Consider the following 26217-nt stretch of genomic DNA (forward strand, 5'->3'; position numbering starts at 1 on the left):
GGAAGTTGCACAGCCCTCTGGGAATTGTTAGGGATTAGCCAAAGGGCTGTGCTCCGGGTTCAATTTAGGGACGGCGCGCACAACCTGGTGGGAGCAGTAGTAAATTTCCCATAGAGCTATGGGTGGTCATAGGCACAGTGCACGGATTCATGGGAGATGTAGTTTAACGTGTTTCCATGGTGACTCAGGCCCTGGTGACGACGCGCGCCGCCTTGTGGGAATCGACACAGCCTCCGTTTCCCGTGGTGCCCCGACTTCCGCCTACGGTCGGCGCGCGCTACCGCGACCCGGTTGTCTGAGCAGCCATGGACAGCGGATTCGGCTCGGACTTCGGCGGCACGGGTGGTGGGAAGCTGGACCCGGGAGCCATTATGGAACAGGTGAAAGTGCAGATCGCCGTGGCCAATGCGCAGGAGCTGCTACAGGTGCGGGGCGTGCTGGGGTTGGTGGTGGGTTCCCCCAGTTGAGTCCCCGCTGAGGCCTCGCATGTGTCCACAGAGGATGACGGACAAGTGTTTCCGGAAGTGCATCGGGAAGCCCGGGGGCTCCTTAGATAACTCGGAGCAGGTGAGACACCCCGGGAACCGGGGGGGTGGTGAGGGGCGCAGGGTCAGGAGCTTCTAGGGGTTAAGGGATCTGCGCGTGCGCGGCCTTTAGCCGCAGCTTACTGAGGAGTCCGGCGCGTGCGCGGAGTTGGAACTGGCTTCTGCGCCTATGTAGGTGCAGCCTTAGTGGGAGCTCCTGGGGTCACATGACCCTAATTCAGTCAGGGATCCCCTCCACGCTTTGCAGAAATGCATCGCCATGTGCATGGACCGGTACATGGACGCCTGGAACACCGTGTCCCGCGCCTACAACTCCCGACTGCAGCGGGAACGAGCCAACATGTGACCAGGACCTGTGCCTCACGGTCGGAACTGTTTTCCCTACCAGTAACGGCAGCTCCTTCCAGCCGCCCCGAAGTCTGGCAGCATGGAGGGCTCCGGGGTCGAGGCCTCTACCCAGGGCTGCTGCGTCCAGCTCAGTCTCAGAAGAGAGTGAGGACCTGTTCGAGCGCGGGGATCTGGCTGGCCCCACTGACCTGTGACCTCATGAGAGCAGGCCAATAAATCGCTGCTGGGGCAGAAAACCTGGCGTGTCACCTCACTGCTTCAGTTCCCTTCCCCAGAGTAGGCCCCGACCTCCCAGGGTATCTTTCTCCTTGGTGTCTCTGGGCTGCTGGCTCTCGGGGAATTCGGAGCGTGGTCTCAGGTGCCTCTTCATCCCAGATAGAGACCAGCCAGGATAAGAAGCATAGCTCCGGGTAGCTCATCAGCTGTCCTGCATGAGGCCCAGGGTGCCATCCTCAACTCTGAATAAACCAATTGTGGTGCACACCTGTTGACCTAGCACTTGCGGGTAGGGTGAGTGTGGAGGCAGGAGGATTGGTACTTGAGGCTGTCCCACAGAACAAAGGCCCCAAAGGAGGCGAGTTGGAGACATGCCTGGAGACTCGTGGCTTCAACAGAGGTACTGAGCCAATAGGAGAAGGGACTCTGTTTATTGGAACAATATACACGGTCACAGCTAGTTCTTGTCGGACCCCCATGTGTGTTCCGCCACCGACTCCCCACCGTGGGTTGGGTGGCCAGCAGTTGTGTTTGTAGTCCATGCCTGGGTCGCTGGCCACGGGGGTGTCATTCCCGGATATTCTGGCCTATCCATCCTAGTACAGCAGCCACTCGAGTGTAGACACCTGGGAAGTGCGGCCTGCCACAGCCGTAGCCCCAACTGGTGACCCCAGTTAGCACCCATTGGCCAGATGGCTCCCTGCAGGCCAGGGGTCCCCCTGCATCACCCTGAAGGAGAGAGTGTTCTCAGGCTGCAGCCCTTGGGAGCAGGTATGATTCCTGCAACTGCACCTCTTTGCTGGACACTAACGAGGACCTTTAGTGGGAGAGCAGCGGCCAAAGAGCCTCACCTTTGCCGTGTGGGAAATGGGTTCAGTACTAAGGTGCTTTGTTACTTGCTCTGGCTGCGCCTCTGCCGGGCCCTTGTCCCGAGAACCAGCACGTGTGCATGCTGTGCGCCGTCAGGCCACGGCAGGCTTGAATGGTTATCTTTATTGTTGACACGGGGTCTTTCCGTGAACCTGGACGTGGGTGGTGGCCAGGTCCCAGCTGTGTCCCCCACCCTCGCTGCTACCCGTACCGAATGGAGTTACAAGTGCACGTAGTCTGTAAGCACGGCCTTTATGATTCCTGGGGATCTGTGCTCAGTCTTGGCGTTCCCACAGCAAGCATCGCATAGAACCCGGAGATCTCCCTGATCTATGTGTTACCCGGCAAGCTGGTCTTAAACTCAGTAGTCGCCCTGCCTGGAGCCTCCAGTAGGATGTGAGGTTGGGAAGCTACACGTTGTGAAATGTGATGCCCCCAGAGTCAGGTGGGCTGGGGGAGACTTGGGCAGGCTGAGTCAGAAAATTGTCACACAAACGTGAGGGCCCAAGTTAAACCCCAAAACCCACATAAAAAGCCAGGTATGGTGAATGTGTGTGCCGCGGCCAGAGCTCAGGATTCCTGGGACTCACTGCCTCATAGGACGGTGGCGGTGCAGGACTTCGGGCCAACCTGGGCTACATACATGAACTAAGAACCCTTGTCTCCACTCACCGAGCAGCTGTCCACGCCACCCTGCGGGAAGCCTGCGCACAACATACGACTGCTGATCTGTACCGGGTAGAAGCGGCGACATGTCTGTTCACTGAGGACCCTCACCGCAGCCTTCTGCAGCTGCCTCGCCATGGAGCCTGTGGACCCAACCCAGGGAGTAGGTGTGGGTGGGGAGTGCCTCCAACACGCCCTGCGCGGCGCCCAGCGCACAAGTGCCTACCTCCTTCTCGCAGCGAACCCCAGCCAGTGATGACACAGCGCGCGCCTTCAGGAGGACGAGTGGGACCTGGTAGGCAGATGGGTCGCACCAAGCGGCTACGGCGCACAGGCCCCGCCAGCTCCAGCAGCGCCACGTCATAGTCCAGCGTGTAGATGTTGTAGAACGGGTGGCGATAGATGCGTGCCACACGCTCCAACTGGCCCTCCGTGCTGCTCAGGAACGGGGTCCCCAGGAAGGCTGCCCACTGCATAGGGTCCCCATAGCTGCAGGGCGCGCGTATGTGTGGGCAGTGTCACTGTCCCACGCCTGCCCAAGACACCGACCGTCCCAGTGGAAATGGGCTGCTCTGTTCCCTCCCCAACTCAAGCTCACGCAGCCATGAAGGGTGTCCCTCTGAGGGAACCCCACCACTGCTCAAACACCGTCTGGAGAACCAACCCACTAGGTATCAAGGCTCTGGACCCCCACTAGGTTAACTAGTGGAAATGGGGGACATGTGCATGTACACACACACACACACACACACACACACACACATCAGCAGCCCCGGTCATTTATGCTAGGGCTCTGGACGCTCAACCCTCCAGAGTGCAGTCTCCCATCTGTCCTTTCACCTTGTGACCGACTGGCACAAGCTGGGGGTCCCTTAAGGGGTCCTCCATGCCCAGAACCCTGCCAAGGACGGGCCTTGGGGTCAGAGGAAGGACAGGTGGTCTCCCGCACCCGGGGCAGGACTCACACGTCGAAACAGTGTGCTGCAGACAGAAGCCACCTCTCGGCCACCAGTACCGCCCCACAGCGGTGCTCCCTGCGCCGCAGCCACAGGCTCACTTGCCAGGGCCATTCTCCAAGCGAGGCTGCGCTGCCGCCCACTATCCGGGTCAGGGCCCCTGGGGGTGCCAGGCCGCAGTCTGTGAAAGAGCGAGTACTGTGAACCCGGTGCAGAGCGTCCTCTTCCTACCCACCCCGAGGTTGGGACCCCAACCCAGCACCCTGTGCCCTGTGGGAGGGGCAGAGGGTGGCTTCGTGTAACACCCAACCGGCGCTTCCTTCCCAGCCACTGGCCACCACCCGGACATTAGGTTGGGTGTCCCTTTCTGACCCAGCCTCAACCAACGCAAAAGGAACCCAGGGAAAGGAAGACTTCTAAGGTCCGTTCCGAGGAGTGGGAGATGCAGGAGAGTGGTTTCAGAGGTCCTCAGCCTGGGCAGTCCCCTTCCTAAAGTGAGCGGTGGGCACGGTGCCCGCGGAGCTGGAGTCCCACCTTGGGGCTTCCCTAGCTGAGAGTCCCAGGTCACTGCAATTGCCAGAGTCAAGGTCAGATTGAACTGAATGTCAGGCTGGGGAAGCCAGTGCTCATCTGCATGGGACAGACGCTCAGGTGTGGGGTGTCCTGAGTCACAGGGCTTCTGCTGTGACCCCAAGGGCCCACTGCCCCTGCATGTGGTTCTGACCCCATCTGCTGTTTCAAAGCCACCAAAGCCGCTCAACACTGCCTCCATATTGCTTCAAGTGGAAGAACATCCTCCATGGCCCAGTACTAAGATGTCATAGTGACCTTAGGAGCAGCACCCCAACAGTAATGAGAAAGGGGTGAGAAAGGTCTAGCCTAGGACCTTCAGGAACTCACCCAAGGCAAGTGTCCCCACAGCAGGGAGTCACAGCTGGAGTGCCTGGGTGGGGGGCACTTGTAGGACAGTGGGAGGTAGAAAGAAACACAGCCTCTCACCAGCTCTACTGCCTGTGTACCTGAGGGACCCTAGCCAGGGGACCCTGTCCATCTCTGCTCATGCTACACCCACACATGCTCGGGGTTGGGGGGAGACCTGACCACACAAAACAGAGGTGGTAATGTCCTCACCTCTGCAGCCATCTGCTTTTCCCAGCTTTTGTAAAAAGTCAGGGTTTTGAGACACTATCTCACTATACATGCAGCCAGATGGGCCTTAAAGTCCAGGCAATTCTCCTGCCTCAGCTCCAAGACTTAAGGTGTGCAGTACCATACCCAAAGCTGCAAAGGCTTAGGTGAGGGATTACTCTTCTGTCCTCCTCTCTCCCTTCCTCCGGATATTGCTCCCCCTCCTCTCTCTGACCACGCCCCCAGGCCCTCGTGGAGGGCGGGGTTCTTGGCGGGGCTCCATCCCTGAGCTCTGTCTTGCTCCTGTTTGCTGATTAGAGGCATTCTCACTAAGTGATCACACTAGCCTTGAAAGCCCCTTAGAGCCCAGGCTGGCCTAGAGTTTGTGATGCTCCTGTCATGTAGCTGAGATAACACGTGTTTGCCTTTAGGCCCAACCATCAGGAGGATCAGGAGTTCAAGGTCAGCCTCAGCTAGTGGTCAGAGGCCAGGAGGGAAAATGACAAACAATACTTAACACATTAAGTAAATAAAGAAACAGGAGCTGGAGAGATGGGTCAGACAGCGTGGTTGTGTGCAAGTCTTTGACCCCAGAACAGACGGTAGCAGAGGCAGGAGGTTGGCTGGGACTTGCCAGGTACCTTGCCTCGGAGGCCATTGTGGAGTGTGCTCTTAAGAGGACAGCGCTTGGGGCTGGGGATTTAGCTCAGTGGTAGAGCGCTTACCTAGGAAGCACAAGGCCCTGGGTTCGGTCCCCAGCTCCGAAAAAAAGAACCAAAAAAAAAAAAAAAAAAAAAAGAGGACAGCGCTCACATCCTTGTGTGGAGCCGTCCTTTGGCCTCTGCATGCACACGTGCACACAGAAATAGCTGCACAGATGTCAGCACACGGGCGCACACAGCAGGACATGAGGAGAGCGTCCTCTGCAGGCTGGGCAGGCTGCCGCAATGCCCTGACATGGGACTCGGGCTCTGGAACTATGGGATGGTGTGTCTTCAGCAGCACTGCTGTGACAGGGACCTGCCTGAGTCACAGCCTGTGTCACCATACCTGGCAGATGAGAGAACACAGTGGTGCCCGGTGCTGGTGTCTGTCTCCTGGTGGTGGTACTCCTGGCAGACAACGTTGTGTTGAGTGGTCTAGTAGTCACTCTGATGGTGGCTCTGAGGGTAGCAGGTCTGCCTGTGCTGGCCTCTGGGATGAGGCCAGCAGCTGTGGTTGTTGGGGGCTGGCTAGGGATGAGCCGTGTGCTGGAGGTGTGGGGGTGAGCCGTAGAGCTGGGGTCTGAGGACATGGCTTTCAGGATCCAGTCCTTGAGGCGCGTGATTCGTGCATATACACCAGGCTTCTTAGCTTGGGCACAGCCAATGCCCCAGCTCACGATGCCAGCCAGGTAAAAGACACCAGGTGTCTCCTCACATGCCAGGGGGCCACCAGAATCACCCTGCAGGAGGATACCAACCGGCCTTTTTGGGACACCCATCCAAGGAACAGAAAGGCTCCCCTCCCATTGGACATTAGGCTTCACGTTCAGGCTTGGCTGTGTGACCTTAGGCAGATCCCTTTCCTTCTCTGATCCTTCATCTGTTTTTGGGGCTTTTTGTTGTTGTTGTTTTGTTTTGTTTTTTTTCTGAGACAGAGTTTCTCTGTGTATCCTGGAACACACTGTAGACTGGGCTGGCCTCGAACTCACAGAGATCCGCCTGCTTCTACCTCCCAGGTGCTAGAATTAAAGGCTGTGTGTGTGTGTGTGTGTGTGTGTGTGTGTGTGTGTGTGTGTGTGCGCACGCGCGCGCATTGCCTTTTGTAGTACTGGGGGTGGAATCCAGGGCCTCACAGGCTAGGCAAGTGCAGCCCAGGTAGGAGCACCCCTATGGCACCCACCTGGCAGGAGTCGACTCTACCCTCCAGGAAGCCGGCGCAGAGCATGCGGTCGGTGAGGGAGAAGTTGTAGAGGGCACCACACATCTTCTGCTCTATGATGCCCACAGACGCCTTCTGCAAGATGTCGGGCTTGGTGGCTGCCAGAAAAGAGGTCCTCAGGCAGGGCCAGCAGGCCCTGTCTCCACCCTGGGGCCAGCCCGCAGGGTCCACAGGGATTTTTGCTTTGTTTTGTTTGAGACAAGGTCTCTGTGTGGCTCTGGCTGAGCTGGCACTCGCTGAGCCCTTCCTGCCTCCGCTTCTCTGATACTGACTACAGGCGTGAACCCCACACCACTTGGGTTCATTGGAGGGGGTGTCTTTCTATGTAGCCCAGGCTGGCCTTAAATCTATGATGCTCCTGCCTATGTCCCTGAGTGCTGGGAAGACAGGTGTAGGCCACCATTCCCATTTTGATGAATTTGTCCGTAAAGGACTAGTAGTTCTTGACCAGTGAGTCCTTTTGGGGGTCACATCAGAGATCCTGGATATCAGATATTTACCTTATGATTCATATCAGTAGTAAAATTATAATTATGAAGTAACAAAATAACTCTGTGGTTGGAGACGCCACAACATGAACTGTATTAAAGGGCTGTTGCAGCTTTAGGACGGTTGAGAACCACTGCGCTAGGACATAGAGATTTTCAGCCTTATCCAGCCATGTGGAAGAAAAGCCCAGTGATAATGTATCCTGTTAGCTAAAGGATGCGTAAGGGGCCAGAGGGCAATGGATCCTGGTTTATACCCAGTCAATGGGCTCCATGTGACCTCTGGCGTAGGAAGAGGCGTGGCTCATGTCTGTGGGACTAAAGACACAGACGATTTTGCAGCCATGGTCAATGAATGTATGGCTCTCGTGCCAATAAAACTTTATTTATACACACAAATGAGGGCCCATATGAAGACCCTAGGAGTGGTTCTTAGCGTGCGGGGTCAGCACAAAGGAAGGAGCGGTTTAGGACCCAGGTGAGGGAAGCCAACCGCATCATTCCCTCTCTGGGATGTGCTCACCGTTTCCCTCCTGCATGTTGCCCCATCCCGAGATCATACACTTCCGGCCCACGGGGAACTTGTGGATGGCCAGCGGGAGACAGACTGGCTGGATGTACTTGTTGAAGACCAATGGCTGGGCCAACTCCAGCAAGGCCACGTCAAAGTCCAGGATTCCTGGGTTGTAGCGGGGGTGCAGGGCCACGCTTCGCAGCCCCAGCTTCACGGGGCTCCCGCCGACACCCAGCAGGGACACGGTGCCCAAGTGCGCCTGCACCTGTTCCAGTTTGGTGCTGCAGAGACAGGACCTCAGACTCTCCCACCCCGCACCCCAGGGAGGGCCCAGCTGCTGTGTCCCCACGAAAAGGTCCTGGGGGAGAGTGCATGCACCCTTGGGACTCTGCCACTCTGGCCGAGACCCTAGCAACTTTATGAATGTTGTAGGTTACTGAAAGTCAGAATCCCCCTGCTGTGGAGCCAGAGCCAGATGGTTGTGGCTCTGAATAACCCCCCAGGCATGAGCATTCAGCGAGCAGTAAGCACTTCCTGTTTGTTGTCTTGCTTGGTTTGGTTTGTCAACTTTGAGCCATGGCTGACAGGAAAGCACCGCACTAGCTAGTTGGTGTTTGCTGCATGCATTGAGGGTTTGCTATCGTGGGGCTCTTGGGAGGCCTTACTGGTTGAAACAGTGGGCAGCGGACAGCAGCCAGCGGTCACCCACCACGGTGGCTCCGCAGAAATGTCTGGATCCTTCCTTCAGGCTGGCCTGCCAGGGCACCTCCCCGGACACGGCGCTGATCCCGCCCACAATGCGAGTGGGCTTGTCCATCGCGGGCCTGGCCCCACACTCTGCCAGGGGAGAGGAGAGAGGGGGTGGGGGGTGGTCATCTGCTCTGGGTTCACCCATTCTGGGCCCAGAGTAACCTACAGAGCAATTGGGACGTCACCCAGGGCCACAAGGCTAGAGGTTGTAAGAGGAAACCTCTACTTGCAATGATTGACATTCACTGAACCTACACATCTACATGGTGGCAAGTGCCTGTCATCCTGGAGCTCAGAAGCTGAGGCAGGGGGATTGTTCTGAGTTTGAACTCAGTCTGTTACAAAAGATGTTTCCCACCCTTCTGGTGGGAAGGAGAGAAGGAAGAGGGAGAGAAGCAGGAAACTTGTTTCAGGTTCACCAGGCTGGGGTTTCAACGTCCAGCATCACAAAATACACAAAAACCCAAGAGATTCCAGGCTGATAAAACAGAGGTGTGCAGAACAGGGACAGTACCCAGCTGGACCACGCTGGTCGTGGCAGCCACCCAGCTCCCACAGGCCCAATGTGCAACTTCCCACTGGCCTTGTGGGTCACTCCTCTAACCATGCTGCCTTGTGTGGTCTCATTTCCCACACACTTATAATATGCTTTCTTTTTTTTTTTTTTTCCGGAGCTAGGGAACCGAACCCAGGGCCTTGCGCAAGCACTCTACCGCTGAGCTAAATCCCCAACCCCTATAATATGCTTTCAATGAAGCCAGCACTGGTGGCCTTTAATCCCAGCACCTGGAGGCTGAGGTAGGAGGATCTCTGTGAGTTCAAAGCTAACTTGGTCTATATAATGGGCTTTACTCCAGCTAGACCTTATAGTGAAAAAAACTGTTTCAAAAATATTAAAATTGGGAGGACGGGGGACGCCGGGAAGAGGTATGGGATGTGGAACAGTCGGAGAGCGGACCAGGAGGGAAATAAAATCTGGAGTGTAAAAATAAATGAAAATAAAAACACACTGCATAAATGTCTTAAACAAAATTAAAATTGGGGGTGGAGATATGGCTTAACAATTAAGAGCACTGCCTGCTCTTCCAGAGGACCCGGGTTCAATTCCCAGCATCCACGTGGTGGCTCACAACTGTTTGTAAGTCCAAGGGTGTCTGTAACACCCTCATGCAGACTTACATGCAGGCAAACACTAATATATATAAATAAAAAATAAATATTTAAAAACTTAAAATTTAAAAAAGTACTCCCTTAGAGAAAGGATTGAAGGAGCTGAAGGGGCTTCCAACCCCATAAGAACAACAGTGCCAAGAACCAGAGCTCACAGAGATTAAACCACTACCCAGAGTACACATGGACAGATCCTGGGCTCCAACTGCATATGTAGCAGAGGCTGGCCTGGTTGGGCACCAATGGGAGGAGAAGCCCTTGGTCCTGCCAGGGCTGGGCCCCCAGTGTAGGGGAATGTCAGGTCAGGGAGGTGGGAAGGGGTGGGTGGATGAGTAGGGGAACACACCCATAGAAGAAGGGGGGAGGAGATAGGGGGCTTATGGATGGGAAACTGGGAAAGGGGATAACATTTGAAATGTAAATAAAAAAATCCAATAAAAACTTGTACTCCCAGAGACCTGAAGAATGACCAACTGTAACAGATGTGTGCCCACGGCAGATGTCAGTAATAAATTGCTAACCCCCTATGGATCACTTCATGGGAGACATCAATAACCAGTTCCCAGTCTCCCACCGAACGTCAAGACAGATGCCAATAATAAACTGCCCATCTCCCGTTAAGCTCCATCACCCATTTCTCACTGAGGACTCAAGGCTGACAGACATTGGCAGTCAACCACCAACCCTCCATTTACAGACACCTGGGTAGAGGCCCTAGCCATCAAACCTGATAAGTTGAGTTTAATTCCCTGATGGAAGGAGAAAACCGATCCATGCAAGTTGTCCTCAAGTTTGCCTGCCCCCTTCATCCCCCTAATGAGATCAGTAATCAGCCATTAATCTCCCACAGTGTTAGGCAGGTATCAATAGTTAATCACAGCCAGGCCGGGTGGTGCATGCCTTTAACAGTGAGTTCAAGGCCAGCCTGGTCTACACAAAGAGTTAAAGGTCCGCTAGGGCTACAAAGAGAAGCCCTGTCTCGACATCCTCCTCCAAACATATAGTCAATCACCGATCCTCCCGGTCTTTCCTGACAGGCACTGACAGTTGAGTACCAACCCCACCCTGAGCTCCTCAAGATTTCAATCGATGCCCAGCCTCAGCCAGTGCTGCCTGGCAGACATCAATAGTCAATTGAGTGTTCGCTGAGTCCCTCAGGAGCCAGTAAAACAGGTGTGGATGGAGACTCTTTTAGCAATCTTTTGTCCACCGAGTGCTTCATGACAGACCACAGTAGTCTCTTTGCCACTCAGTGCTGAGGGGAGAAGGTACTGATCTGATCCCGCCTGGAAAGGGAATGCTGCCCAGAATACCTTGTGGCTTGGCCGCAGTGCTGGGGTGCAGTGGCGCAGGGGTGGGGGCAACGGTGGGTTTAGCAGTGGTGTTGGGCACCCGGCTCTCGGGGCTGGTAGGCCAGGGAGTGCTGGGGGTGATGGGTGCTGGAGCCTCGGTGGGGACCACGGGCGTGTCAGCCGAGCTGGTCACCTCCAAGATCCAATCCCGCAGCCTGGTGACTCGGGTGTAGACCCCTGGGCGCCGTGCTTCTGCACAGCCGATTCCCCAGCTCACGACACCAGCCAGGAAGAACCTTCCGGAAGGCTCCTCGCAGACCAGGGGTCCCCCGGAGTCACCCTGGAAAACAAAGGCACATTCTCAGCTTGGGTGCGGGGGACTCTGACTACAGTCGCCAGAGACAACCCAGGACCCAGGCTGAAGCCTCAGCCTGTCTGTTACACATAGGCTCATGGACAGGACTGTGGGCAGAGACAGTGTCACTAGGAGCTCTGTGGCCCCTCAGAGGGAACGCCTGGATAGGAGCACAGCGGCACAGCGAGGATAGCAAGGATAGTGTGATATCATTCATGCTGGGAGGCGCATACCTTTGTGTAATTATTTATTTAGAAATTTATGTGGTGAATATTTAATCTGTGTTCATTGTCTGTGCACCACTTTTACGCCTGGTGCCCTCAGAGGCCAGAAGGCATTGGATCCCCAAAACGCTTAACCACTGAGCCATCTCTCCAGCCCCAGCACTCGGGAGGCAGAGGCAGGCAGGCAGATCTCTGTGAGTTCAAGGCCAGTCTGGTTTACAGAAAGATATAGTCGGGTAAGCCAGGGCGATACAGAGAAACCCCGCCTGGAAAAACCATGCACTGACTTCTATGGTAATAAAATATAGTCAACTACAACAGCTCAGTTACAATTCTTTTGGCTTGTTTTCCTTTTGAGACAGGGCCTCTCGTAGCCCAGGCTGGCCTCAAACTCCTTATATGGCTCAAGATGACACTGAACTCTTCTCCTGTTTCCACCTCCTGAGTACTGCTGTGTTTCCCATAGTGACCACTCGCTTGCTCTCCGGAGGGAGGGGACAGAGGGTAACGGTCTCACCCTGGCAGCCCACCTGGCAGGAGTCCACCTTCCCGTCCAGGTAGCCGGCACACACCATCCTGTCCGTGAGCGAGTGGCCATACAGGCTGGAACACAGGTTCTGGTCCAGCAATTCCACTGTGGCTTTCTGAAGGACCTCTGGCTTCACCACTGCCCATAAGGCAACAGAGAAAAGCAGGTGAGAGCCACGGAGCCCCAGCAGCCATTTTGAGCCAGGAGGCTGAATACCATTTCTTCTTCCAGTACTCAAGCTGCTGGGGCCACCCGACCCTCACCCGAATGTCCACGTCTACTTAGGCACTAACAGAGGTCAAGTTTTCACTCCTCATCTCTTCTCCCCACACATGCTAGACCACATCTGCTTTCTCGTGTGATGCGCTCAGGCCCCAACCTCGACTTGCCTGAGGGTGAACTCGCTCTCCTCCGGCCCAACGGCTCAGCCCCAATGAGACGCCTTCACCACCGCCTTATGATTATAGGCTTTTCTTGTTTTCTGAGACACAGTCTCTTATAGCCTAGGCTGGCCTTAAACTCGCTTTATAGCCAAAAATAATGACCTTGGACTTCAGATCCTCCTGGTTGATCCCTCTGATCTTAAATTTAGGGATGACAGTTGCATGCCAACACCTTTAGCTTTACAGAATTTCTTACTTTTTCTTTACTGGAGGTATGGAACTCAGGGGCGCCCCACTTGTTAGCTAAACACTCTACCCTTGGCCACGCCCCCAGCCCCTTTCTGGGGGATTCCAGCCCGAGGCTCCACCCTGGCCACGCCCACAGACCCTCACTGGGGGATTCTAGGCTGGGGCCACGCCCCTAGCTTTTTTTTTCTTTTTTTTGAGTTCAGGTCTTTTCAAGGTCCCTGGACTGATCCCTGCCTCAGACCCCCTGATTATGAGCTCAGAGGCATGAGACACCATGGCCCTGGTCATCTACTTTGGGGCTAGAAGGTCCCAGTTAGGAGTGGGAGAATGCGCGGGGGACTTACGGAAGTCCTCCTTCAGGTAACCCCAGCCCGAGATCAGGCACTTCTTGCGCGGTGGGAAGACGTGAGTGGCCGCGGGAAGGCAGGCAGGCTGCACATAGCGGCCGAAGGGCAGCGGGCGAGCCAGTTCCAGCACCGCCACGTCAAAGTCCGCCGTGTCCGCGTTGTAGGCAGGATGCTTGGCGATACGGAGCACGCGCGCACGCACAGCGCTGGCCTCTGAACCGCTCAGGTGCACGCTGCCTGCCTGGGCGGCCCATTGCGCAGGGTCCTGGAATCTGGGGAGGCCCGAGGGGGTGCGAGAGGAGTCAGTAACGTGGGCACAGACTCTTGTGGCCAAGCCTGCCAGTCTGAGTTCAAGGGGATAACATATGCAAGTTGTCCTACCTACACACACACACACACACACACACACACACACACACACACACAGATGTTAAATAAAAGCTGAGGGGGTTGGGGATTTAGCTCAGTGGTAGAAGGCCCTGGGTTCAGTCCCCAGCTCCGAAAAAAAGAAAAAAAAAAAAAAGAACCAAAAAAAGCTGAGCAGGATGGTGCAAGCCCTTGACACCAGTACCTGGAAGGCAGAGGCAGGCACATCTGTGTGAGTTCAAAGACAGCTTGGACTACGTGCCTAGGACAACTACGTAGTGAGAACTTGTCTCAAAACTGATTAATAAAATGAATACAGACTAGAATTCGAGGACTGATACCCGTAACCCCAGCCACTCAGGAAGCTGAGGCAGGGGGATTATGAGCTTCTGGGAAGCTTGGGAAACCTAGTAAGGCTTTGTCTTAAATAGAAGTAATTAATTAATTTAAAAGCGAAAAGGGGGCTGGAGAGATGGCTCAGCAGTTAAGAGCACTGACTGCTCTTCCAGAGGTCCTGTGTTCAATTCCCAGCAACCACATGGTGGCTCACAACCATCTGTAATGGGATCCGATGCCCCTGAAAACAGCTACAGTGTACTCATATAAATAAAATAAATAAATCTTTAAAAAAAAAAGCGAAAAGAGGGCTAGAGAGATGGTGCAGTGGTTGAGAGCACTGGCTGCTCTTGCAGAGGATCCAGGTTCCAGCACCCACACACAATGTGGGTCACAACCATCAGGTTCCCAGGAACTCGGAGCCCACTTTATCCTCTGCAAGTGTCAGGCATGCAAATGGTGCACCAGCAGGCGTGCACGCAAAATATTCATAGATGTAACTAAATAAACCAAAGGGGGAGGGGAGAAAGAATAAAGAAGGGACTTTGGAAAAGGGAGGAGGAAGGGGGTGCGGGGAAACTCAGGTGGTTCGGGCCCAGCAGGAGTGGCAGCCAAAGCCAGGTGGGACTCACTCGTTGAAGCAGTGGGCAGCAGACACCAGCCACCGGGCACCGATGATGGTGGCGCCGCAGAAGTGTTCGTGATTCTCTCGGAGGCTGACCTGCCAGGGGAACTCTCCCGGAGCCGCCTCCGCTCCGCCCACGATCCTTCCAGCTGATCTCCAGGCAGGCTGCCAGCCGCAGTCTGCAAGACACGGGATCACCAGCCAGACGGTGACCCAGGGGCCACCGTTACTCATCATTTGGCCCCAGGTACATGGTGTCCCCTACCTGTTATTTGGAGCTGCCCCATCTTCTTGAAGCCCCACCCAACCTCAGGGATCAGACATCCAAGGTCACACACATCAGTCAGTGTCAGAGAAAGGCTCAGGCCAGGTGCCAGAGCATGAAGGTTGTGTGACCTATTATTTTTATTTTTCTATTTTTGTTCTTTTTTTTTTTTTTTCGGAGCTGGGGACCAAACCCAGGGCCTTGCGCTTCCTAGGCAAGCGCTCTACCACTGAGCTAAATCCCCAACCCCTATTATTTTTATTTTAAAACAGACAAGCTGGCCTGGAACTCATGGTCTTCCTGCCTCAGCTCCTGGGTGCCTGGATGACACTCCTGCACCACCAAGGCCTGTGGGGCACTTTCTTGATTAGTAATGATTGCTGCTGGGCTAAGCCCACTGTGAGTGGTGTCAACCCCTAGGCTGGAGATCCTGGGCTGCAATGAGATTAGGAGAGAGCAAGCCCAGCCTACCTCCATCCTTGGCTTGAGTTCCTGCCCTGCCCGGGACTGGGAACAAAAATATACAGTTTCTTGTCAAAACAGGTGAGGGCCCTCCTGCTGCCTCACTGTGCGGGCTGAGGATACTGGAAACATTGATTATCACAATATGTGATAAAATACCATGGTATTTTCTTACTTCTTGCTTAGATCTGAGCAGTCCTTGCTCCTGGCGGCATAGAGCTCTAGGCTCCCACCCTTGCTTTCTCTGAGGATTGTCCCCTCTCCCAACACACCTCCCTTCCCGCCCTCCCCTGTCCAGCTCAGGAACCACATTCACTGTGCGCCCACGCCACGCAGACACTGACCACACTGAGCCTCGTCAGACCCATCAGAGCAGTCCACTCTGTCGTCACACTCCGGGTTTTCTTTGCTCACGCATTGACTGTTCTGACAGGAGAAGGCATTCCCGGGGCAGTGGCCTGGGAGCAGAGAACCAAGCTGGGGGCCCGGAACCTCTTCCTTGCAGAGGCAGCGACCTGCATGGGTCCTTTAGGTACCTCAACAGTGTAAAAACCTCTGTGAGCTTTTTGCTTATCTCTGCGGACAGAGACACAACATGGACGTGAGTGAGGTGTGTGTGTGGGGTGTCTCTCTGTGTAGTCTGAAACTCATTTTGCAGACCCAGCTGGCCTTGACCTCACAGAGATCCACCTTTGCCTGCCTCCCAACTGCAGGGATTAAAGATTTTGTTTTTACAATAGAATTCCATCACCTTCTGTGAAGGCTGGTCTTAATGGTCTCCTCAGTGGGATCTAGAGACAGTATGGAGACAAGCCTCTACCTGTCTGAGGGAGTTAGAGCCCCAGCAGTCACCCCTCTCTGCTTCCCAACTGAGGACTCCGACTCCCCTCCTGCTGCCACACCCGCCCAGACGTCAGAACTGACCAAGGTAAGCCCTCCCCCCTTAAATTGTCTGCATCAGTTGTCACAGTAACAGAGGAGGGACAGAGAAAACATAAAAATAAATGTGGCTAGTGATGGGAGCCCACCCTTTTAACCCCAGCACTCAGGAGGCAGAGGCAGGTAGAGCTCTGAGTCTGAGGCAAGCCTGGGCGACATAGTGAGACCCTGCCTTTTAAAATAGATTAAGTTCCCAGCAGCACATCCTGCTGCACAGCCGGGCTCCCCTGGCCCTGTGTTGTCTTCCCAGGGCCACAGGAACTGCACATGTGCCTCCCAGAGAGACGTCGAAGGCACCTTCCAGGGAGCTGAGCTGAGGGCCAGTCCTACCTGACTTTAAGTCCCTCTCGGTCACCGGACCTTCACACCTTCCTGAAGCAGAACAGACAAAGCCAAGTGAGAGTCGAGCGATGGTTCATGCCTGTCGCTGAGGCAGGAGGATTGTAAACCTGAGGTCAGCCTGGGCAGTATGAGGAGGTCCTCTCTTGCTCCCTTCCCCTAAAAGATCAGCTGCATTGAGTGCTGGCTCTCCGGAACATCTGCTGCAGGCGGTGGCACAGCCACCAACACTTTAACCCTGTCTTCAACTCAGCTAGCGAGGGCACAGCACTGAAGACCCCATGAGGCTGGCAGTCATTGTCGAAGCAGGAACACGCCTGCCTCTGAGGAATCTTCTAGAAGATGGGCTGAAGTAATCTGTGAGACCTCAGTCATCATGTCAGCGCCAAGGAACAGTGAGGTCGGGTGACAAGCATTTGACAACTGAAAGGTCTGATGCGGTTTCTAATTGCCCCTCCCAATTTTACCTCATTCACTCTGTAGACCAGGCTAGCCTAAGAACTCAGAGACCTGCCTGCCTCTGCCTCCCGAGTGCAGGGATTAAAGATGTGAGCCACTTGATTGGCCATATTTTGGTTTTTGAGACAGGGTCTCATTCTGTTGCCCAGGTGGCCCCGCCCATTTCTGAAGGGGGGGGGGCGGTGTCAGGCCGGAAGCCCCAGGCAAGCTGTAGCTCCACAGCTAAGGAAAGCACTGGAAGGCCAGTCAGTACAAAAGAGCTCTGACGCTAACCATTCTCATGCTAATTGTGTTACGCAAAAACCTGTGGGCAGAGTCGGGGCCTAGGCTAAAGAAGCCCTCCCCCGGGCTGGAGAGATGGCTCAGCGGTTAAGAGCGCCCGACTGCTCTTCCAGAGGTCATGAGTTCAATTCCCAGCAACCACATGGTGGCTCACAACCATCTGTAAAGAGATCTGATGCCCTCTTCTGGTGTATCTGAAGACAGCTACAGTGTACTTATATATAATAAATAAATAAATCTTTAAAAAAAAAAAAAAAAGAAGCCCTCCCCCAGCTGGCTCTGATTGGGAAACAAAGTTGCCATCAGCCAATGGCTGGGCAGGGAAACAGAGGCGGGACTTTAGGATCCCTGGAGAAAGGAACCCAAGGAAAAGAAGAGAGTCCGCCCCTTGGGAGGACTGCCCAGAAGGAAACAGGACAGAAAGATACAATATATAGAGATCTAGTAAGAATTAACTCAAGAATATCAGAGAGACTGTGTTAGCTGCCCCCAGGTTTGGAAGTGCCCAGCCATTGAGCTAGTTAAGGCATATTTAAAAACAAGCCAGTGCAAGTGCGTGTGCGTGTGTGTGTGTGTGTGTGTGTGTGTGTGTGTGTGTGTGTTTCATTAGTGAGTTAAGAGCGGGTGCAGAGCCCTAAACATTACATAAATATTTATATTTAATATTAAATATTTATCAATGCAGGAGGAGATATTATGCACAGGAGTGGCTACATCCCCAAAGGAACAAATATGTCTTAGCTATAATTAATTAATTAATTAATATTTTTGAGACAGTTTCTCTGGGTAGCCTGCTGTACTGGAACTCACTCTGTAGATCAGGCTGGCTTTGCACTCACAGAAATACCCCTGTCTCTGTCTCCCAAATGTCGGGCTTAAAGGTGTGTGCCACCACTACCCAGCTAGATATTTTTAAATTAATTTTATGTGTAGGGGTGTTTTGCATGTGCGTGCATATCTAAGAGGGCATAGGATCTCCTGGAAGTGGAGCAACAGAAGTTTGTGGGCAGTGATGTGGGTGTTGGGAACTGAGCCCAGGATATTGCAAGAGCAGCGGGTGATCTAACCACTGACCCTGTCTCTAGCCCCGGGCCCCTTGAATTTTATCACTCTTCAGAACAGGTCCAACTTAGAATGTGCGACTCATTTAGTTCTGGTATTTTCTGATTTGTCTTTGGGGCCACAGTGAACCCAGGATGTCTAGGACCATGGGAAAAAAAACAGTCCATGAAGGTGCGGGTAAGATGTGTACACTGCACCAGCCATAATGGCAGACAGTGAGAAAGCCCGAGTGGCTCCCTCCTTCGTCTGAGGGGAAGTTTTTGAGCTACACCCCGCCCCCAACCTCCCTTTGTCTCCCAGACTTGGCAGCCACCCACCTACCTGTCAGCTCCACGGATGTGATGGTGCCGTAGGCAGCCAGGGAAAGACCTTGTCCTTGTAACCTTGCCTGGATTCCTTTCTGCAAGATGTCTGCTTCCTGGTCCAGGCTCAGTGGCTGGAGGGCTCGGAGCAGAAAGTGTAGCCGGAAATGCACAATCACGCTGGAATTGCCATCTCTGTGAACAGGAGAGAGAGGGCCTTGAGAGTGGAGGGCAAGCTAACTGCTGGGGATTCCAGAATCTTCTGGAAGGTTCTGGAATAATCTATAATCTTGCTACACCTGCACAGAGGCCCCAACTCACCTGTAACTCAGCACTGTGCAGCCCGTGCAGCTCGATTCTAACTCTGTTTTCTGGAAACTCCTCACGAACTGCAACAGAAATGAAAGCGTCCGTGCTATAACCGTGGTGAAACAAACAGGACCCCAGAGCCACAGGTCTGGCAGGGAGGGGACATTGTGAAGTTGGTCATGTGGAAACACTCTTCTGTCAATAAAATTACCTCCAGGTTATAACCACAGAGACTTAAAGCAACGCCTCAGGTTCAGGCACATTCACAGCTGCACGGGTCAGAGCAACTGAGAGGCAGGAGCTGCGCGTCCACAGAGATGGGGGAGGAGATGGGTGAATGGGGAAATATGGACGGGTGGATGGATGGATGGGGAGTGGGTGGATGGATGAGTGGGGGATGGATGGATGGGGGATGGATGGGTGGGTGGATAGACAGGTGGATAGGGGAATAGAATGGATGAGTGGATGGATGGGGGATGGGGTGGATGGGGGATGGATGGATGGGGAATGGGGGGATGGATGGGTGGGGGATGGATGGATGGGGGATGGATGGGTGGGTGGATAGACAGGTGGATAGGGGAATAGAATGGATGAGTGGATGGATGGGGGATGGGGTGGATGGGGGATGGGGTGGATGGGGAGTGGGGGGATGGAAGGGTGGGGGATGGATGGATGGATGGGGAGTGGGGGGATGGAAGGGTGGGGGATGGATGGATGGATGGATGGATGGGGGTGTGGATGGGTAGATAAGTGGGTAACAGACTGATACACCACACATGATCCATTCCAACACTGAACCAGCCTGCAGCCATGAACAGGTGAGGTCTCTGACATGCACCCAGTGTGCAGGAACCTTGTGGACATGGTGCTCCGTAAGAGACCAACACAGAACGGACTCCATGATAAAACTGCCATGTCTGTTTAGTAGGCGGGATGGGGCATCGAGTCTCCTCTGTCCACCCCACAGACCAGTGCCCTCGTTCCCCAGCATCCGCCCTGCTGATCCTGCCACCAGGCCTCAGCTGTGCTCACCAGCGTCTGCAGAGCAGGCGTAAGCAGGCGGTAGAAGTCGGAGTTCTCCTGCTGCAAAAGGCTGGTGAAACGGACCCCATGTAGCTGCGCCGTGTGCTCCACCTGGACACCCTGTGCAGAGAGGAAGGCTGCGGACGAGACCGGTGCCTCATGAGAGAGCCCTGCTGTGGGGCTGGGGCTCAGTGCCTCCTGCACCTGCCAAGCCTCCATACACACAGGAGACCTGAGCCCCCTAGGTTGACCAGCACTGTGCCTTAGTTGATTCATTTTTCTTTTCTTTTTTTTTTTTTCTTTTTTTTTTTTTCGGAGCTCGGGATCGAACCCAGGGTCTTGTGCTTGCTAGGCAAGCGCTCTACCGCTGAGCTAAATCCCCAACCTTGTGCCTTAGTTGAAACCCATCCTGAGGACCCCAGAGACAGTATAAGAATTATAGATGCCAAGTGACCTGGGCTGTCCCCAAAGGCAGCTTCCTTGACTTGAGTCAAAGATATCACAGGTGACAGGCCCTCAGGAGGCCTTGCAGTGTCCTGACCTCCTTCCTAGGATGGGACAGTGACTCCTGCAGGGGACCGAGTAAGCCAGCGGACAGACACCAGAACCTCTGTACAACTTATCCAGAGGCCACACTCCAGGCCCTCATGCCTTTGACAGTTTGTGCCCCATGTGAACATCAAGTCCCCCCTTTCTCTCCCCCTCAATTCCCCTCCCCACGTCTTTCTCCATCATGTACTCGAGGTACGGTCTCTCATTGAACACCAAGGCCCACCAACTCAGCACCGATTCTGCTAGGATGGCCAACCAGGGAACCAGGAACCCCTGTGTCCTTGGCTCTGAGATCACAAGCGCCCTTCTCAGCACCTGGCTTCTTCTGGCAAGGTAGACCCTCGGGCTGAGCCATCTCCCCGCCTCTCTTTATTTTGAGGCAGGGATTTGCTCTGTAGGTTGTGGTGACTTGGTTATTACAACCGTCCCGTCCCAGCTGGCGCTGCCTGTGCCACCATGTCTCCAAAAGGGAGTTTCTTACTGTTCAGTTTCCTCCACTCAGGAGGCTTACACATAAACACTGTGGCATCAGGGTATTTAAGACCAACATGAGCTTCTCAGGAACTCCCAACTGCAGACAAAAATTAAATTAGGGGCTGGAGAGACAGCTCAGCAGTTTGGACCCTGACTTGGTTCCTAACACCAACAACTCACAACCTCCTATAAATGCCGTCCCAGTGTGCCGAGCACCCTCTACCGGCTGCCACGGGTACTGCACGAAAGTGGCACACAGACATGCATGCAAGTAAAAAGCTCATACACAGAAATATCATTTTAAAAAAGATTTATTTAGGGGTTGGGGATTTAGCTCAGTGGTAGAGTATTTGCCTAGCAAGCGCAAGGCCCTGGGTTCGGTCCCCAGCTCCAAAAAAAAAGAAAAAAAAAGATTTATTTATTCATTATGAACACAGCATTCTGCCTGAATGTCTGCCCAGAAGAGGGCATCAGATCCCATTACAGATGGTTGTGAGCCACCCTGTGGTTGCTGGGAATTGAACTCAGGACCTCAGGAAGAGCAGCCAGTGCTCTTAACAGCTGAGCCATCTCTCCAGCCCCAGAGATAAAATTTAAAAACAAAATCTACCAGGCAGTGGTAGCACATACCTTTAATCCCAGCTCCTAGGGGACAGAGGCAGATAGATCTCTGAGTTCAAGGGTAGCCTGGTCTACAGAGTGAGTTTCAGGACAGCCAGGGCTACAAACTATCTCAAAACAAAACAAACAAAACAAAACAAAAAAACCCTAAAAGAACACAATAGAAGCAAAGGGATGAGTGTGAATGCTGGGTCTCAGCCATCCCTTGAGATGGAGTTGTGGATTCATGGGAGAGCACTCCCCAGCAGGCATGAGTTGGTGGTGGCCTGGCGGTGGACACCTCTAGTCCCAGCATGTTGGAGAATGAGACACGGGGATCAGGAGTTCAAAGTCAGCCTCAGCAATAAGAGCATGAGGCCAGCATGGGCTATGTGAGACCCGTCTCCTTCTCAAGATAAGAAAACCCCTTTAAAAAGATCATAAAAGTTTCTGTGCCACCGGGACTGACAGGAAGCCCTTGAAGGGGTGGCACAAGGGGCGATGAGAATGCTACTGCGTGTGGCCCGCACTGCCACAAGGGGTCAGTAGTCAGCCATGTCAGGATGCAGTAACCCAGAAGGTTCTGGGATTAATAGTACAGTTGGGGACTGTAGAGCGATTGCCGACTTACACTTTTATTTATTTATTTATTTATTTATTTATTTATTTATTTATTTATTTGTTCTTTTTTTTCGGAGCTGGGGACCGAACCCAGGGCCTTGCGCTTCCTAGGCAAGCGCTCTACCACTGAGCTAAATCCCCAACCCCACGCTTTTATTTTTTATTGAGACAGGGTTTCTCTGTGTAACCCTGGCTGTCCTAGACGCCCTCTGTAGACCAGCCTGGCCCAGGTCCTCCTCTTGAGACGTACCTGAAAGGACTCCTAGGGTGAGGCTGGCCACGCTGATGGCCACCACTGTGGTGACAGCGGCTCGACAACAGCCAGAGTCAGGAGTGGGGACGGGGACACCCTTCGTCACCTCTGGCACAGGTTGTAAGTCTGGTGCCGCTGGCTCCATGGCTCAGAAACGAAAACTCTTGCTAGACACCTGCCAAGGGATGGACAAAGGGTTTGTCTGACATTCGGCCACACTCAGCCTGCAGCCGAGGAAGGGAGAGGACAGGACAGGCACAGTCCGGCCACTGTAGTCTGTCTAGGGCAGGAGGATGAAGGATGGATTCAGAAGCCAGGAATAAACTTGTCATCAGCGTTGGAGGGCAGGAGATGGGTCAGTGAGGAGCACCAGCTGCTCTTGCAGGGGACTCAGGTTTGATTCCCAGTGCCCACACGGTGGCTCACAACCACCTCTACATCCAGTTCCAGAGAAACTGGCACCCCCTTCTGACCCCCAAGGGTAGTGCACTCATGTGTGCACACACATAATTAAAACCAGTATTCCTAAACCAGGACTACCCAGGTGCGTTTATGTGTTGTCACACACGGCAGACACAGTTCTGTAGCTGAAGTTTGTCCCTGCAAGGCTTCTATACCTCGTACTTGTATCAGACTCCAAGGAGGCTTCGGAAACCTTTTTTTTTTCTCGGATCTGGGGACCGAACCCAGGGCCTTGCGCTTGCTAGGCAAGCACTCTACCACTGAGCTAAATCCCCAACCCCAGAAATCTTTTTTTTAAAGCTGTGTTAGTGCACACCTGTGATTTCGGCACTTGAGAGACAGTGGCCAAAGGATGGCTGTGTCTTTGGGGCTAGCCTGGGCTAGAATCAAGTCTATTTCTAGTCATCAAGAGAACAAACAATAAAACAAGTAAACAGATACATGCTGTCCTAGAGTTAGGAAAGGGTCAGTAATATGGCTTGGGAGTAAGGATGCTTGCTGACAAGCCTAATGGCCCAGGCCCACATCGGGAAGAAGAGGACTGGATTGTGTAAGTCATCCTCTGACAGATTTGAGCCCCGAGGCGGCTTTCCCTCGCTCTTCTTCGAGAAGTCCACTCCCACACTTGCACAAGCGTTTCTTTCCTAAGCGTGTCCATTCCATGAAGCTAAGGAGGGCTTCAAACTCACAATCCCATCAACACGAAGATATTTATATCATTTCATTTGTCAGTGTGGTGGTGCATACCTTCAATCCCAGCACTCAGAGACAGGGGTGGGAGAGGCTACGTGAGTACCCGGATAGCAAGGGTTCCGTTGGGGGACATTGCCTCAAAAAAAAAAAAGAAAGAAAGAAAGAGAAAGAAAAAAAGAAAGAAAGAAAGGAAGGAAGGAAGGAAGGAAGGAAGGAAGAAAGAAAGAAAGAAAGAAAGAAAGAAAGGAAGGAAGAAAGAAAAGGTAACCATTTCACTTCATTGGTCTCATGTAGCCTAGGCTAGCCTTGGACTCCTGATCCTCCGGACTCCACCTCCAGAGTGCAGGGGTCCCTGACACTCGTGGACACGAATGCACCCTTTGCTAATCCTGGTATCCCCAGGCTGAGGCCAAGCCAAAGTGTCCCATCCCAGAGGGGACCTGCCTCTGCCTCAAATGGCCACCCAGACCTTCACGGCTACCATTCACAGAGGGGACAGGGCAATGGTCCAGCTGTGAGGACACTTAGAGTCTTACACTTGAGTGACAGAGCTTCTGGAGGAGAAACAACCTTCTCCCTGAATCACTCACTGACGTGAGAGACAGAAGCCAGGGAGAAGCTCTGAACAATGAGGTCTCAGCCTCAGACTGCAGGGGAGACCTTGACAGTCTCACACACACACACACATGCACATATACACACATACACAAATATATGCACAGGCAACCACACACATGTAAACACTCACACAAATTCATGTACACAAGTGCAGATGTGTATGCACACACGTATGCTCACATGCAAATGCACACATACATATACATGCATGCACACATGTGGATATGTGTGTGCCTTACACACACGCACACGTACAAGCACACATGAATGGACACGCGCACACACATACGCACCCACACACACACAGTGCTCGTCCTCTCCCTGAGGACTTCTCTTATTGAGCACTAAACACAGAAGCACCATTCAGCACTTTCTCTCCACAGTAATTACTGCAGAGCCACCCTGGCTGCAAACAGAGTGCAAAAAGGAACTGATTCAACTCTGCGAACCTCGGGACACCTGAGCTGGGGAGACCAGGCTACCAAGAGCTGCCGAGAACCAGGCATGGTGGTCACCCCACCATCCAGGAAGCTGAGGCAGGGGGATTTCTGTGAGTTCTAGGCAAGCCTGGGCTGCCAAGTGAGACAATGTAACCAAAACTGAGGAGGAGAGAGCCACAAGTCAGGAATCGGGGAATATTTCTAGCCGACTCCGGTCCACAAGGGACCAGGACCCTGGCTGAGGCCGTCTTCCCTGACACTTGGTCTGTAAGCAGGGTTTGTCGCGGGTAAACATGGCATCCGGTCAGCAATAGGCCACCTGAGCACTTCTGTGTATCGGTGACAGACTGTACAGCAGGGTCCTCTGAATAGAGGCCTCCTGGGGACTTCCTGAAACCCATGATTCATCAGTGCTAGGAACTGAGCCAGGCAGCTGGCCAAGTCTTGCAGGGAACCCCACTGCCTCTGAGTCACCCACACTCAGAAAGTCACCCAGTGATCTCACAGGCCACCTAAGCTCAGTCTATGGAATGGGTTCTGTGGTCGGTGCCCTGTCTTCAGTGAGGCCGGTGGCTGCTCGCATCTCCCCAGGAAATGCTGAGGAGCAGGTCAGGCGCTGAAGGAGCTGCCCAGCAGCTAAGAGTGTAAAATGGCAGCGGCTTTCTTTTCTTTCTGATGGGAATGTTGGCCCAGTGAGTTCAGAGCTTGTAAGGAACAAGGGCTTCTCGCAGACCACTGAGCAAACATCCCCGAACAATGTGCATGGGTGCCACGTTTAAAAGTCAGTAGGGCTGGGCTGCAGTGGCCCACGCCACACAGGCGGGTGGATCTCTGAGTTCCAGGCCAGCCTGGTCTACCTGACTGCAGAGATGGCCCAGCAGTTGGAACAATGGCAGCTCTTGCAGCTGATCTGGTTCAGTTCCCAGCAGCCCCTGTGACTCTCCTTCTAAGGGATCTGATGTCCACCTTGGGCATCAGACACACACGTGGCACACAGACCTATAAGCAGGCAAAACGCTAGTACACATAAAAAATAAATAAAGCAGGGCTGGGGATTTAGCTCAGTGGTAGAGCGCTTACCTAGGAAGCGCAAGGCCCTGGGTTCGGTCCCTAGCTCCGAAAAAAAGAACCAAAAATAAATAAATAAAGCTTCAAATTGAAGTAACTAAATTGAAAACTTAAAACCGAGCCTAGGTGACAGGAAGGCTCAGCAGGCAAGGGAGCTAGCTGGCAGTCATCCTCGAGACCTCCAGGAGGTCTCCACACGGTCCAACTTCTTTTTTTTTTTTTTTTTTTTTTTGGTTCTTTTTTTCGGAGCTGGGGACCGGCCTTGCGCTTCCTAGGCAAGCGCTCTGCCACTGAGCCAAATCCCCAACCCCCGAGGTCCAACTTCTGTAAGCTGGCCTCTGCCCACACAGCCTCAGAGGTACACTCCCACACAAGTACACATGAGTAAGTAAACACGGAACCAAAGAAAATAAAAATGTGAAAGCCAGGCATGGCGCCATACACCCTTAATCCTGGCCCTTCTGAAGTGGAGGCAGGAGGATTGGGAGTTCTAAGCCATACTCAGCTACAAATTAAGTTTGAAGCTAGCCTGGGCTCCATGAGACCCTATCTCAAAATACAAAGCAATTTTAGAAAGGAAGGGAGGGAGGGAGGAAGGGAGAGAGGGAGGGAGGGAGGAAGAGAGAGGGAGGGAGGGAGGGAGGGAAGGAGGGAGGTGGTAAGGAAGGGAGGAAAGAAGGGAGGAAGGAAGGGAGGGAGGCAGGGAAGGAGGGA

General features: G+C 53.6%; 2 protein-coding genes and 1 long non-coding RNA gene across 4 annotated transcripts; 2 read left to right on the forward strand and 1 right to left on the reverse strand.

The window, feature by feature from the left end:
* The first annotated feature begins 14 nt into the window (after positions 1-14).
* Positions 15-1374, forward strand: Timm13 (translocase of inner mitochondrial membrane 13). 2 transcript variants are annotated; one of them, XM_063263024.1, is made up of 4 exons: positions 15-87; positions 189-425; positions 499-567; positions 793-1129. In XM_063263024.1, the coding sequence occupies exons 2-4, from the start codon at positions 306-308 to the stop codon at positions 889-891; spliced, it is 288 nt and encodes a 95-aa protein (XP_063119094.1). In that variant the 5' UTR covers positions 15-87; positions 189-305; the 3' UTR covers positions 892-1129. The 2 variants fall into 2 exon arrangements, with proteins under 2 accessions (XP_063119094.1, NP_665724.1); NM_145781.2 differs by lacking the exon at positions 15-87 and having other exon boundaries at positions 271-425; positions 793-1374.
* A 148-nt stretch (positions 1375-1522) lies between these two features.
* Positions 1523-22379, reverse strand: Tmprss9 (transmembrane serine protease 9). The gene is made up of 18 exons (NM_001395516.1): positions 22220-22379; positions 19732-19859; positions 18712-18779; positions 18410-18585; positions 16277-16318; positions 15352-15465; positions 14288-14459; positions 12951-13225; positions 11976-12112; positions 10888-11206; positions 8320-8491; positions 7664-7935; positions 6614-6750; positions 5780-6173; positions 3611-3782; positions 2872-3134; positions 2652-2788; positions 1523-1838 (listed from the first exon to the last, which is right to left on the reverse strand). The coding sequence occupies exons 1-18, from the start codon at positions 22365-22367 to the stop codon at positions 1677-1679; spliced, it is 3288 nt and encodes a 1095-aa protein (NP_001382445.1). The 5' UTR covers positions 22368-22379; the 3' UTR covers positions 1523-1676.
* LOC120093773 (uncharacterized) lies at positions 14426-17287 on the forward strand. Its single transcript, XR_005487457.2, has 2 exons — positions 14426-15935; positions 16197-17287. It is a non-coding gene; the product is annotated as an uncharacterized LOC120093773 (long non-coding RNA).
* Positions 22380-26217: the final 3838 nt, after the last annotated feature.

This window comes from Rattus norvegicus, chromosome 7 (genome assembly GCF_036323735.1).
Source record: "Rattus norvegicus strain BN/NHsdMcwi chromosome 7, GRCr8, whole genome shotgun sequence".
In the NCBI taxonomy this organism is placed as follows: Eukaryota; Metazoa; Chordata; class Mammalia; order Rodentia; family Muridae; genus Rattus; species Rattus norvegicus.

What these genes read in the sequence shown, in the direction of transcription:
- Timm13 (XM_063263024.1), top strand. Translation starts at nt 306, where the DNA reads ATGGACAGCGGATTCGGCTCGGACTTCGGCGGCACGGGTGGTGGGAAG. An exon ending in ATGCGCAGGAGCTGCTACAG is followed by an intron (nt 426 to 498) that starts GTGCGGGGCGTG and finishes ATGTGTCCACAG; the next exon opens with AGGATGACGGACAAGTGTTT. An exon ending in CCTTAGATAACTCGGAGCAG is followed by an intron (nt 568 to 792) that starts GTGAGACACCCC and finishes CACGCTTTGCAG; the next exon opens with AAATGCATCGCCATGTGCAT.
- Tmprss9 (NM_001395516.1), bottom strand. Translation starts at nt 22,367, where the DNA reads ATGGAGCCAGCGGCACCAGACTTACAACCTGTGCCAGAGGTGACGAAG. An exon ending in CGCCTGCTCTGCAGACGCTG is followed by an intron (nt 18,780 to 19,731) that starts GTGAGCACAGCT and finishes TTTCTGTTGCAG; the next exon opens with TTCGTGAGGAGTTTCCAGAA. An exon ending in GTAGAGTCGACTCCTGCCAG is followed by an intron (nt 6,174 to 6,613) that starts GTGGGTGCCATA and finishes ATCCTCCTGCAG; the next exon opens with GGTGATTCTGGTGGCCCCCT.